The sequence below is a fragment of the Geotrypetes seraphini genome, chromosome 2 (genome assembly GCF_902459505.1).
Source record: "Geotrypetes seraphini chromosome 2, aGeoSer1.1, whole genome shotgun sequence".
Classification (NCBI taxonomy): Eukaryota; Metazoa; Chordata; class Amphibia; order Gymnophiona; family Dermophiidae; genus Geotrypetes; species Geotrypetes seraphini.
In genome coordinates, this window is record NC_047085.1 from 465109301 (window position 1) to 465124356 (window position 15056).

Consider the following 15056-nt stretch of genomic DNA (forward strand, 5'->3'; position numbering starts at 1 on the left):
GGGGTACCACAAGGGTCTATTCTCTCCCCCAAGTTATTTAACTTGTTTCTTGCACCATTGTTAACTGTCGCCCAATCTGTAGGATTTACGGTTTATGCCCACGCGGATGACATTCAACTAATCCATCCAGTCCAGAACTACAGCCATGCCAAAATCCTGAATATTAATCAAAAATTAAATCTTGTGTCTGACTGGCTCTGTAGAAATCTTCTTTCACTTAATATACCAAAAACCAAATGTATGCTTTTTTCCCAGGAACAGTTTGAAACCCTTGTACCCCCCCCCCACCCCCACCCCAATATGTATCTCTTCAATTCCAGTTGAATTTGTAGCAAAAATTAAAGTTCTAGGAGTGATCCTGGACAACACGCTATCTTTTAAATCTCAGATCAGCTCTGTGGTACAAAAATGTTTCTTCAAATTAAAAATGATCAGATCTCTCAAATCGCTACTTAATCCGAATTCAATCAATATTTTTATCCATTCTTTAGTAATTTCAACTTTAGATTATCGTAACTCACTTTATCAGGGCATCACTCAAAAGGAAATCAGGAGATTACAAGTCATTCAGAAAACTACTGTAAAAATCATTTTTAACGCTAAAAAATTCGACCATGTAACACCATTCCTCAGAAAAGCTCACTCGCTATGCATTTCACATAGGATTACTTTCAAAATACTACTTCTTACTTTTAAAGTTCAATCTAATCCTTTTTAATCCCACATGATCCACATAGGACACTACGTTCTTCCCAACAATATCTTCTAGTGGTCCCTTCAGTCCACCAATTGTTCTATGATACCACACGTAAAACAATCTTTTCTGTAACCGCTTCTACACTGTGGAATGCTTTACCTCTGACCTTAAGACAAGAATCTCAATAATTTTAACCCTAATCCTAAAACATTTCTTTTCAGAGATGCTTTTGAGATTTATACTTAATTTTTATTCAAAACCTCAGACATCAGCTTTATTCAAAACCTCAGACATCAGGTGTCCTACAGCTATCTAACCAGCCAATCAGGATGCACGTTTTCTAAAAAGAAGTGTTCCCCAGGCAGGCTGCCTACATTGGAGGCACTTCTGGGAGCCTAGGGAGGCCCACATGGCCGCCTAGGTTCTCCTAAGGCTAGCCGTGGGTGTGGTTTGCCCCAGAAGTCGCCTTAGGTGAACCTAGGCGGCCGTGCACATCTCCTTAGTGGAGCGGGAGACACTTACAATGTAAGCCAGCAAAATGCTGGCCTACATTGTAAGTAGACGCGGCCACTACACTTATCATGGCAAAGGATCTCCCTACCATAATAAGTATAGTGGCCACGTTTGCAGCCGCCAGTTTCCCCCCTCCCTCAATGAATAGGCAGGAGGGTTTCACAAACCCTCCTGCCCGGAAGACCCCCCTTCCATCCGCCCCAGATGATCAGCGGCAGGAGGGTGCCGATCCCTGGCAGGAGGGTGCCCAACCCCTCTTGCCGGCAAACCGCCCCACACACCCCGACATTCGCCGGCAGGAGGGTGTCCAACTGAGCTCGCGGGGATGGAACGGGAACAAGCTCAAAGGGACGGGGCAGAGACGGGGACAAATTTTTTCCTCGTGTCATTCTCTATTTCAGATTAGGTGGCTGATGGAAGGCCAGCACAACACAGGAAAAACTGAGCACTGGAGCAATGATTTTATGGTGAAAATACTCAAAGGAAATTTTTAGACAATCCAAGAACGTAAGACCTTTGAAATTAAAATTATGAAATATTTTGATACCTACCAGACCTTCACTTCCTTTCACACTACAAAGAAATTTAAACTGCTTTGTCATCTCTCTGCCTCCTCTGAGATTGTCACTGGAATGCTTTCATGTTTCTCTTACACAGTATTTACTGATATTTGTTAACATTTGCTTATTTCTGATCTGAAGATGAAGGAGTTACCATCGAAAGCTAATCATAAAATGCATTAAGTTAGTCCAATAAAATTGATATGACTTTATTTCCTTTGTTTTTGTTTTATTTCTATATATTACCTTGAAAAGTGGTCTAACACGGCCACTCCTCCATTTCACTCCAAGTGAATGAGAAATGATAGATGTCTGATTATTTGCTGCTGTGAGGCTCACTCAAAAGAATTTGTTTGGATGGATTTAAACAAACCATGCTTTTCCTTTACTGAATACAAATAAGGACATGTAAGCTTTCAGAGTAATTTTAGACTGTGGATTAAAAGTCAGGTTATAAATGCCAATTACAACACATCCCCAGGCAAAATAATCACCATGTTACTTTACCAATGTCATTCTGTTCTCAGCTACGACAGACTAAATACCCGCTATCATTTTTTTTAAATTAAATTGTCATTGCTCAGCTATGCATCACATATTTAAAAACAAAACAGCTTCTGACAGATTATAATAAAACAAATGTCAGTCTAGGAATTGATGCATTTCTGCATTATCCACAAAAGAACCTTTTTTTCAATTTTCATCTCTCTTTCTAAGATGTGGAGGGCCATTTTTGAAAAGGATGTCTAAGTCCAATTTGGATGTTTCCCGCTAAACGTCCAAACTTAGAAGCATAGAAACATTCAAAAGCCAAACCAACTAGACGTTCAAAAAATTTTTTTTGAAAATCTACTTGGCCAGCAGAATAACCCTTAGGATGCTTAACTTATGCCCTATTTTCAACCAAAGAAATGTCCAAGTTGAAAACATCCAAATCCAGACCGTTTGGACATGGGAGGAGCCAGCATTGTAATGTACTACCACACAGACATGCCTATAGAGCAGTGGGACACCTTATAGGGCACTGCTGTGAACTTCACATAAAGAGTGCCAGAAGTACATCTCACCATACACCCTTTATAATTTAGGCAAAGCCCTCTACAACTTACTAGACCCACCTGTCTACCACCCCAATAGCCGTCATGACTACAGATGGCAGCTATTTGGCAGCAGAGTAGGGTTTTGGTGGGTTCACACGTTCTGCCTTAAATGTAGTGGTTACAGTGGCTTATGGGCCTGGGCCTCCTTTCTACTGTTCACTAGCCCATCCACCAGGTTACTTAAGATACCTGTGTGATTCTTTATTAGTCTTTCCCATACCAAGTGCTGCTGTTCTAGAGACAGATGTGTACTCTTTCATTCAGATTTTTGGAGGGTGGAAGGGGTTAGTAAGCAGTGGGGGGTCATACCATAATGTATCCAGTGGTCATCTGATCAGTTGGAGTACCTTTCTGGCACTTAGATGCTTTTAATACAGGTCTAGCTCTGAAAATGTAAGTTCCATCCAGGACAGCTTGGAAATGGTTCAGTTATCGCCACAAGACGTCCACGTTAAACCCGTCCAAAACACACACATAATATGCCTCCCAGCACGCCCCCCAGAACTCTGGATACACAGCAGGTGAAACGTCTCACTCGACGTCCAGGAAAAGGGTTTTGATTATCTGCACTTGGCTATCCCAGCGATTAGGACTTAGGCAGTTTTCTGGACATTTTAGCTTTTTGATTGAGCCCCATAATGTCAAATCAAAATGCATAGTCTGAAAGTCTATGCCACCCTTCACCTTCAGAATTCACTAGGGTAGCAGCCGTCAGCCTCCCAGATTATCACCCTCCTAAAAAGGGATTGATTCTTTCACCGAGGGCCCAATATTCAGCTCATGGTGGTAACCAGCTGGTAAGCTGCTTCCCATTCGAACTGAACTAACCCTGGATATTCAGTGCTGGGTTTGTGCACTGACTTGGAAGTCAACCAGGCACCAGCTGATATAAAGATCGGTGCCCAGTTAACTCACCTCACAACTTAGCCAGTTAGTGGACTGAAAATCACTGCTAACTGGTTTAGTTTACACTCAGTCTTAACCTCTCCCCCAGACCACTCAAAAACTAGCCAGTTTCAGCAGAGGTGATTTGAGGGGATATTCAGTGGCACTGTCCAGTTAAGTATTGCTGAATATCCCCAGAGAGCACCACACAAGCAACTTAATTGACCAGGAGCATCTCCATACATCCTGATTTACATAAGAACATAAGAATAGCTTTACAGGGTCAGACCATCAAGCCCAGCAGCCAGTCCAGGTCACTAGTACCTGGCCAAAACCCAAGGTGTAGCAATAGTCTATGCTACTAATACAGGGCAAGCAGTGGCTTCCCCATGTCTTTCTCAATAACAGACTACGGACTTTTCCTCCAGGAACTTGTCCAAACCTTTCTTAAAACCAGCTACGCTATCCGCTCTTACCATCATCTGCATATGAGAAGAGCCATTTTCCTGGTCTGACGATTATCAAATTCAGCGTGGTCATAAAGATGTTATATAATAGTGGTGAGATAGGAGATTCGTGTGCTACTCTGAATAGTGGAGAAGGCTCCATCTTCTTTGTTAATAGAAAGCTTTTATACTGCTGCTAATGACTGGAGGAGTCAGTTCAGAGTGGTTTATATAAGCTTTGTAATGGTGTTACAATACAGAATTAGCGCTTCTGAGTTGGTTCTCAATGCATCCCTTTTAAATCATAATAACACTGTAACATCTTTTCATGAAGAAGCCTTGGAATCATTGTAATATCTTTCCTGAAATTCTTATTTCAGCCTATCTATACCACACCTCCAACCTCTCCCCCTTCATGTCTGATCCACACTAAACATGCCTAGACAATTTTATCCACATAAGTCTTTTGACCAACTTCCCTATAACTTTACATGTCAGAAAACAAAACTTAAAATCTTGTTGAGCATCTTGTGCTGCGATTTTGCATTTATTTATGACAATTATTGTGACATTGTTCTTATTTTCTTTGCAGGAACAGTTTGAGTTTGCTTTGACAGCAGTGGCGGAAGAAGTGAATGCAATCCTAAAGGCACTTCCACAGTGAGAGTTCCAGGCTCCTGGTGGCTCCCTGAGGATCATTTCCTTATTTTCTTAGTCTGTCAGTCTCTCTAAATGTTGTTGGAAACCGTGACCTGACTTTAACTGTGCTTCATCTATTGTAACCGCATAGAAATAGGATTTTTAAAACCTCTGTGGCCAGTACAATTCAACAGTTAAAGTGGGGGAGGGAGAAGAAGAGGAGAGTTGTAGCTGTATCAATAGACCGGGTGGCCTTGCGGCGGCAAATCCAGAGGAGCAAGCTGAGCCAGACCTGGTGCATGCAGGGAGATGTAGTTCTGACTTCACATGCATGCAATGGGACAAAGCCAGGACCAGTTCAGTATATCTCCTTGAAAATGAAATTATATGGTGAATCTCTTCAAAAAGGTAATGAATAAATCCTGATAAACAAACAATCTCTTTATATCTGTATTCATATATCTATATGTAGATCTATAGATGTAGATCTAATTGTGGATATATAACTATGCATTGGAACATCAGTCAAAGGGGCAGCACAGGACAACTGATTGCATTTGAGTCCTTAGGGAACTAGATTTCACTGTTTGAAAGTTCACGTTCATATCTAAGATGGAAAAAATGTTTATAATATTCAGAGGACATTCAAAATATTCCCGTCCAAAATAAGATGAATAAGATAAGGGGCTACTACAGAACCACTCTTATTCCGAGGGCTCCTTTGACTAAGCTTCGCTAGCGGTTTTAGCCCGCACCGCATTGCCGCGCACGCTAGACGCCAACGCCAGCATTGAGCTGGCGTTAGTTCTTGGCGCGGGGTTAGCGTGCGCTAAAAACGCTAGCGCACCTTAGTAAATGGAGCCCAGAGAGCAACAAAAGCGACATTGGAGCTCCAGCTTTGTTTACATTGACTCATTTACCTGATGAGCTTCACCCTTTTATCACACTGAGCTCTGTAAATCAAGGATGTCTTAGGTGTGGCCATGCGCTATCCTGCTTAGAGCATGGGGTGCAGGTGTATGAATGGAAGAAAATCCGAGTTAGAGTATATGCCAAGAACATGAGAATATCTCTGCCGGGTTATACAACTTGTCCCTTAAACTCGATACAGGCAGTCCCTGGGTTAAGAACGAGTTACGTTTTTAAAGCTGTTTTTAAGCTGGATTTGTATGTAAGTCAGAACTTGGAGATTTTAATTTTCTTGCTGCTTATCTCTGCTGACAACGGGGCCAACTGTCCCTACCAGTGTTCCCTGTAAGGTAGCAGAAGTGTAGGAGTCTGTGCCACTGGAAATATTGCTCAGTGAAATCAAATGAAACCGCAACCACGTTCTTAAGTATGAGTTGTACTTAAGTCAGGTGTCTGTAACTTGGTGTATCCTCTCTCTGAATGTGGCCACAATGACATGAGGACAAATTTTTTTCCCCATAGGATCTCTCTAACCCTATCCCATCCCCACAAAACAATTTTCTCGGCAATGGCAAGAATCTAATGCTGCCAAAAGTAAAGTAAGCCTCAAAACCTTTCTTTTTAAAGATGCCTATAGGGTGTGAATCTGTTTATTCGACTCCCTTTTGTTTTTTTCCCTTCCCCGTTTCATTTTTTTTAATTTTATGAAATGATGTAACCCTTGCTGTTTAGCTTTCCTATCCTATGTTGTCTCCCTCATTGTCTTAATTCGTCCATATTAGTTCCCCATGTTTTAGATTATTTTTTTAAAGTATGATTTTTATGTAAACCGCTTAGGATTGTTTTAAGCGGTATATCAAACCGAAATAAACTTGAAACTTCTGTCGCTTCCCCTGTCCCATTCCTTCAAGCTCTATCCTCATCTGCACAAGCCTCGAACACTTTAAAATCATAAGTGTTTGAGGCTTGTGCGGTTAAGGCAGAGCTTACAGGAATGGCACAGGGACAGAACATGATGGAACGGGGACTCGCAGGGATAGAGAGATCCCACAGGGATGGGGACAAATTTGTCCCCATGTCATTCTCTACGGCCCAGCCATTGGCAGGATTGCTACAGTGTGCCAAAGGAACTGAATCCTGCAAGGATTATCTAGTTCTAAAAGAACACAGTAAGTGCAAGGATCTGCAGAAAAAGGCAAGAAAAACTTTATAGATGTACAAAACCACTTTAGAAGCACTTAATTCATTTCAAAAGCATAGGTTGGAAAGTAATGTCTTTCAAATAATTAGTATTTTAATATTATAATGCTACACATTCAGTGCCATCCATAAAAGGGGGAAGAAACAGCTCCCTAGTCCCTCATGGCTTGAGAATCTATCTGGCTGTATAGATTGCCAGTGCTTTCCCAAAAATATTCTGCATCATTTCACTAGATTAAAAAATTGGTCATATTATTCTTCCAAATAATTCATTGTTTTATCCTAGAGTACTAGAACATCCTATAAATAAACTAAGTGATTTACTTTTATTTAAGTTCTGCTCCCAGTAGAAAAGTGGCACACGAGTATTAGCCTTTTTCTGCCAATAATCTAGTAATGTAATTTTGCTTAATTTGTACGTATAATTTGGTTCATGCTTTAGAGGGAATGAAAATGACTGACAGAAACATGTAATTTTGCTTTTAATGAAGGAAATAGATTGCAAACGAACTCCAATTTTGGTTCTTAATTTTCCCAGACTTCTTGAAAAACTGTTTGAAAGCTTCTAATTGTGCCAGGTGAACCATTCAGGTTTTACTCTTGCTAATCACGAGTGTTTTTCATTTCCTTTGCTTTCACAACTTTCGATGTAATAAACAAAAATAGTGTTCACTGGGGTTTTTTTTGCAATGCATTTGCTATAAACTTTTCCAACACCAAATACAGTGGGCATGGACTTAATCTGATGACATTTTTTTCCCATTGCTTAAATGTGATTATCACCTGTTAAGTGGGAACATTAAGGCTCTACTACCTCCTACCCTCTTTAACTCCTACCCACAAAAAAAATATGGCTTCTTATTGCATATATTTAAGAGAGGTTAGGAGATTTAAAGGGACAGAACTATCATTAAACTTGCAGCAAAGAAGGCTGGGAAACAGGGCTCACATCTAAAGTAAAAGAATTTTGGAGGTAGTGCTTCAGCGTGCAGGAGGGTCTTCTTCCTATGAGGCAGTACCCCCCCCCCCCCCATTTTTCCCCACACCAGCCTTGAGCTTAAGAGTGCTACATGGGCCCTGCAAGCACTGGCCCAAACTTAAGCATTGTTTAACCCAGTGGTTCCCAAACCTGTCCTGGGGGACCCCCAGCCAGTCAGGTTTTCAAGATATCCCTAATGAATATGCATGAGAGAGATTTACATACCTTTCACTTCCATTATATGCAAATCTCTCTCATGTATATTCATTAGAAATATCTTGAAAACCTGACTGGCTGGGGGTCCCCCAGGACAGGTTTGGGAACCACTGGTTTAACCCCATTCCACTCTAAGGCAGACCTCCTGGTGACTAACTAAAGGATTTTAATTGGTTCTAAATGGCGTGATAATTGGTTGCGACATTAAAAACCAATTAAAACCTAATCAAACCAAAAAATGAGGTGACGCTAGGTGGCCTCCCTGGTCCATGGTGCCTAGTGACATCGAAACCCAGAAATGGGCGTGTTTAGGAGGGCAGCAGCGGGCTCCAGCATCACTTGTCAATGCTAGCCGCGATACAGAAAGGACCCTAGGTGCCCGAAATGTAAGCCTGTAAAATCCCGCCCTATATTCCCAGTGCCTAGGGTCCTTGGGAACCGTGATTCTGGAAGTGGCGCCTGTTGGTGTTTGACATAGTAACATAGTAAATGACGGCAGATAAAGACCTGCGCGGTCCATCCAGTCTGCCCATTAGTTATTCTCATTAAAAATACATGATTAAGTTAACTTGTCTCTTCTTTGATATTTCTGGGCCATAGACTAAAGTCCACCTGGTATTGTCCTAGGTTCCAACTGCTGAAGTTTCCATCTAAGCTCACACCAGCCTATCCAACCATCCCGTTGTTTGCAGGATATCTGCCGTAAAGTCTGGCCAATAACGTCCTCATGGTCCAAGTTAGTGGCGTTCCCATTGATGCCCTCCCCAGCCCATCCTACATTGAATCAAGTATAAGTCTGTTCAATGCCGGCCTTAGCAAAATTGGCACGCGACACTTGTTGCCTCCCACCCACTCTCAATACCTTGCAAATATTACACAGACACGCTGTTCTTCGACAATTTGTGGATTTATTAATGGCCGCAGCCGTCAATGCCCTACTACAGCATCATCTACAAACAGCAAATACCAACATACCAAAACTTTAGCCAAGCACAATTTAGATGCCAATGTATATCATCGTATTCATTCACCTGAACATTTTATATATATACTAGTGTTTAAGCCTGTTACATTAACGGGTTCTAGTAAAGCCTCCTTTCTTCACATGTCCCTTATTTTCAGCCCCAACTCCAAACCCATTTCCCCCCCCCCCCCAGCCCCCCACGAAGCAGGCGTCGTCCCCGGAAGAGGAGCAGAGCGCGGGAAAGAGGAAGGGTGAGCCTGTTAGAGCCAGTTCCTGCGCATCTGCCGTGAGGTGAGCCAGACCCCCTACACCCACGCTCCGTTACTATTCAGATGCGATCATCTCTCTGTCTCGCAGCGGGCTTGCCAGCTCCGGCCAGGCAAAGTTCAATTTTTAGTTCAAAGCCGACGCTGCGTCTCCTCTCTCGATCCCCGCCAGAGTCGGAAGTCTTCTCTGACTCTGGTGAGGTTTGATAGAGGAGCCGCGGCGGGGGCTTTGAACAAAAAAATGAACTTTGTGGGGCCGGAGCCGGCAAGTCCGCTGCGAGACAGAGAGATGTGTGGTAAGCGCGCATGCGCACTCTGCCGGCCATGGAACTACAGATCAGGCAACACGGCATTAAGAGTGCGCATGCGCGCTTAGCGTTTTATTATTATAGATACCATAGGCACATTATATTGCTGCATCTCAGTCCTTACACCCATTAACTGATCCGTGTCCTGCCCAGCATCTCTCGTGGGAGAGCCGTTAAAGCTACCCCGCCTTCTCCCATCCCGTTCAAGGAGGGGCCCTCCGCTTGTCAGTTGTTGAAGTCATGTCACACGGCCTCCAAGCCGGGAGACAAGCAGGCCTCTGAGTGCTTACCTCACTTGCTTCGGCAAGGCTATACATTGCCACCTCTTTTGCTATCGACCACTAACGCAGTGTTCTTTCTTATCTGTATTCTGTGCCTATGACCCCACGATGATTATTTCCACCTGTTGTTGCATCTATGGCTGCGACTGGTTTCCCCTGGGGCGAGAGGGAGGGAACGCCGCGACGCTCCCATGGTGAGGGGGCCGAACTGCAACTTCAGTTCGGGTTGCCTCACCCTCGTTCCCCCACCCCTCGTGCCTACATCTCTGACCCTCATTGCCCCCCCCCCCTTTCTAATCATGTTTTCTCTCTACCCCGAGTTTCCCCTCCCCTCCCTACCTCCCTTTCGTTCCCCCCCTCCCTCTCCCCCAGGCAACGGCCTCAGCCCTTTTGTCATCGCGCCCCCCTATAGGGTGGGGCGCTTGTCCTTTCTTTAATTTATACCATTTGTTTTCTAATTAGAGATCCCACGCTTTTCTGAATTCAATCACTGTTTTCCTCATGCAGCAGGTGCCCGTTTCGTAGGCCCATGGCAGGCACCACTTACAGAATCCGGGCCTTAGTGTCTTCTCCTAAAATACAGAGATGGTAATTTTCAAATGCTTTTACATCGATACAAAGCATTTTGCCTACATTAAATCAGCTGTCTGAAAAATGCCCTCCCTCAAAAGTGATACTTTTAACCACCCTGAGAGGAGACTTTACTATTACTAGAACTATGTTTAGGTTGCAGGAGGAAAAAAAGCGTGTGCACAGACGGTTTTTAAACCTGCATAAATACTGTCCCAGGAAAATTGCACCCCTTGGAAAGGCAGGTGCAGTCAGCCAAGCATACTTTATAGTTATGTTAAATTTCAAAACTGGTGCAGATCTGTGAGTATAAAGTACACCTAGTCTTTCTCCCAGTGAGGCCAGTTTGAGAGCTGCCCTCTAAAGCTGAAACTGACTGGAGCCAGCCCTTTTTTTCATATGTGTTAACATTTAACTTATGTGCCGGCCATTCTACTTCCAGTGTTAATAACATTTCTAAATATCACAGCCACACATGATGAGTTTTTTTGTTTGATTTTGGGGTTGCAGTCTAAGATGAGAAATTCAGTTAAATGGATTTCAAGAGACGGGATTAAGGGAAGAGCAGGCATTTTCTGCATCTTTTAGCCACCACACGCAAATGATTGATACATATCTATAAAATATGCACAGAGAATAAACCTTTCCCGTTCTACAGGGAGATGAAAGCAATATTAAAGATAATTTGTGTTTTATGCTTTCTCAATCAAGTAGAACATTAATAAAAACTTGTTTTCATTATTACTGGAATAGAAAATTGGTTTATTTAATTACAATCTTTCTCATAGGGAAGAAGAATGGCAGCTTGTTTTCACTGTACGCTCGGCTTAGAAACCTATCTTCCGAGCCCGACGCTCATAATCCGTTTCAGGTAGCAGAACATGGTTTGCTTTTACAAAAAAAAAAATATATATATATATATATATATATATATATATATATATATATATATATATAAAATCGGTGAGTCTGATGCACAGTTTTCCAATGAAGACTCTCAAAATTAGCACCACAGTTGAAAAGCAGACATCCTATTTCAACAGTCTATCTTTAAAAAAAATGTAACTAGTTTCTTTAATGTGCTTTTCACTCAAGAATTCAGATTAGGTTGCCATACTAAAACAATGTTACACCAGCAAAGGTCTTGTTTAGACGTTTTCTCTGAGCAGTTTGCTATTTGATGGCACAATAACGCTTTGTCTTCAGATGGATCTCCCTCCCCCTAAACATTTTAGATTCTTCATATGTATATAATAAAGATTAAAAGAAATTATACAAAGTATTTTGTTCTACCTCTGTACAAACTTCTCTTGTGAATAAAGTTACACTGTCTGTAGGGTAATGTGAATACCGCAACTGAGTCTGAGCCCTCCTTGAATTTTGGATGAAAGTTCTTATTTTTCCTTTCATTTTTTTTCACGAATTTGCAATTGCAGAAACTAAATGACTTCAGAAAACTATGAACAGAAATGGCACGTGTATGTATGTTCCTGGCCATTTCTGCTTAGCTGGTTTTCATCTCTGGAATACCATTTCCATTACATCATGCACTGAATTGGATGTAGTAAAATTGAGGGCACAGCTCAAAGCTAGTCCGTGTTTTTGAAGAACACATTTACTCCCACCCTGATTTCACGAAGCCGAGTGTGGCAAAATTAGCTCCGACGCTCGTAGAATTGCTATGAGAGCCGCAGCTAATACCGCTGCCGCTGGCAATTAAAAAAAAAAGTACTAAGATGGCTTCGTAAATAGGGAGGGTTAGTGATGTGGGATGGGATAACATTATTTTTAGTTGGTTGATTCTAAGGTATTTAAAATGAATATTGTATTTTTGTTTTGCTTTTCCGTTTGTATTGCATATGGTTGTGTGGTCTGCTTTCGATGTTCCCTTTTTAGAATATTTAAATAGAATGGTGAAAAACCAGTATAAATAAATAAATATATTGACCAACATGACTAAAAAGTAGGGGGGGGGGGAGTATGGTTAATTCTTGGAGGAGGGCGAAAGAAGAAATTGTATTGAAACAGCCTGCAAAGACCTGGATTTTAGCTGCTTTCTCAAGTACTGCAATGTGACATACCATGAAAAATATGTTGAACTAAATATGGTTTATTAAATGTAATATACCCCCCTCCTTTACAAAGCTGTGCTAGCATTTGTTTATCGCCAGCCGCCGCAGTAATAGTTCCAACGCTAATAGAATTCTTGTGAGCGTCCAAGCTCTTACCACCACAGACGGGTAGTGTACAGACTCAATATCAAGAAAGGAACTCCATTTTCAATGATACTCGTAGGTAGAGAAATAAAGAGTAGACAGGTAATATTTATCCTGTACAGAGAGAAATAGAATTGTCATAGAGACAGGCGAGATCTACTTTCTTAGTACGCTACCTCACTCTCAACCTGACCGTTGAAGGCTATAGGAAATAGGTAAGTTTTTAATGCTGACTGGAATTTTTGAAAGAAAAGTTCAAGCCATATATAGCAAATGTCAGGGAAAGATCACTTGATCAACTGGCAATTTTTCTTTCTTCAAGTGAAACAAATCAGTTAATCAGTATACAAATCTCCACTGTCACACTGTTCAAATCATTATAGTATATTATTCCATTCTATTGTCCTTTTCTTTCAAAGATCTTCTCTTTAATTCAAAGGAAAATTTTTTTTTTTAAAGAGAGTTTGTTTATATCTATTTTAAGTAATCATTTATCTGGAGAAAGGCCTTGGTGGCTCTGCCCAAACCAACATATTTCATTCAAGTTCGGGTTACATGTAGCTAGCCTCCTCATCGGTCAACCACTCCACTGTGAAATTTTAGAGCTGACGGCGGATCTCTTTGAAACAGCAAATTAGCGAAACATGATTTCATGTCGGAGCGTTAAGCAGCTTTAAATATAAGTGCTCATTTTGAAATAGTTATAAAATGAGTGGAGTGGTTGACCGATGAGGAGGCTAGCTACATGTAACCCGAACTTGAATGAGATATATTGGTTTGGGTGTAGCCACTGAGGCCTTTCTCCAGATAAATAGATATAAACAAACTCTCTTTAAAAAAAAAACAAATTATTTGAATTAAAGAAAAGATCTCTGACAGAAAAGGAAAATAGAATAGAATAATATACTATAATGATTTGAACAGTGTGACAGTGGAGATTTGTAAGTAGAGAAAGATCTGCACATCAAGGTGGCCAGAGCTGACTCTAAACAAGTCCCACGTCTTCTTGATTAAATACTGGTATACTTTATCTATGTCTCTCCTGCCAATGTTGTGGCACAGACTGTAAACGTCTGCCCAGCAATGGTCCTATTTCCCAATGACTGGAGTTGCCATTGAAGCCCAATCAACCTTCAATCTTAGATCTGGTTTTTTTTGCCATTTTTGACTTAGCATCTGCCTGCATTATTTGTATTTCTCTATCTCTGAAGCTGCCATCCAAGCTCACTCCAATTAGGAGGGCCTTTAAGTTTTGTGTTAATTGGCTTCCATCCTTTTTTTTTTTTTTTTAAATAGTGTTCCTTTGTCATATGCGTTCTTTAATTCCGTCACCGTATTTGTCTGCACAACATCCTGCAGGAGCATTCCAGGCGTCACGACCCTTTATGTGGAAAAATATTTCCTGCCATTGCTCCTAAGTCTACCACCCTTCGGTCTCAACTCATTATCTCTAGTTCTACCACTTCCCCATCTCATATCCCCCCATCTCTCCTTTCCCTTAAAGTATACATATTGAGGTCTTCAAGTCTCTTCTTCTCATACGTCTTTTGGCACAAGCCCTGTATCATTTGTGTAACCGTACTCTGAACTGCTTCAAGTCTTTTGATGTCATTAGTGAAATATGGCCTCCAAAATTGAACACAGTACTGCAGATTGGGCCTCACTAACGACTTGTACAAAGGCATTAACACATTCTTTCCTGCTCTCAACCAGTGTGTCAGGACACACTAGTGTGTTCCCAAGAGATGGTAGGTGAATCACCAAAAATTTGGCATAGACAGCAAGTCTGTGTTTCCTTTACAACCCTCACTGTCTGCAAGCTTGAGAGTCCGGTTCTTGAAATCCATGTAACTGGTTCCTATTTCTGCTTCCCCACTACCCCGAAATAATTGCTGCCTCCAGGCCCAACTGATCACGTTGCAAGTCTGCTATTTGCTATATAGTTTCTGAGTAGCATAATTTGCAGGGTTTTCTGTTGTTTCTCAATATCTGGCAGTGGAGGGATTTTGTGATGCTATTACTGAGATGAGTCAGATTAATGGATCAGCATTTACACAGTGGGAGTAAACAATCCAATAATGTCCATATACCCAGCGCAACAAATTATTGGAATATGTATTATTTATGACTTAGAACCTCAGAAGCTGAGGAGTCCAGGTTGTTACATCACCGCATCACTACATTGAGGACACAAGTTAAATGTTTTTGACTTATAAAGATTTGAAGTCAATGACTATAGATATAGAAGAAAACAAAATTTTAAAACCCAAAAGATGATAAAAATAAGTTAAAAAGAAGAACTAATGG

The 15056-nt window shown here is 41.4% G+C and overlaps 1 protein-coding gene across 2 annotated transcripts in view; it reads left to right on the forward strand.

The window, feature by feature from the left end:
- PTPRN2 (protein tyrosine phosphatase receptor type N2) overlaps nt 1-8043 on the forward strand; it is a 1585109-nt gene extending 1577066 nt beyond the window's left edge. The window contains exons 23-24 of one of the 2 annotated variants that reach the window (XM_033931599.1): nt 1612-1717; nt 4794-8043. In XM_033931599.1, coding sequence (XP_033787490.1) covers nt 1612-1704 — 93 coding nt within the window. In that variant the 3' untranslated portion in view covers nt 1705-1717; nt 4794-8043. The remainder of the gene's footprint in view (nt 1-1611; nt 1718-4793) is intronic. The other variant, XM_033931600.1, reaches the window with a different exon arrangement.
- Nucleotides 8044-15056: the final 7013 nt, after the last annotated feature.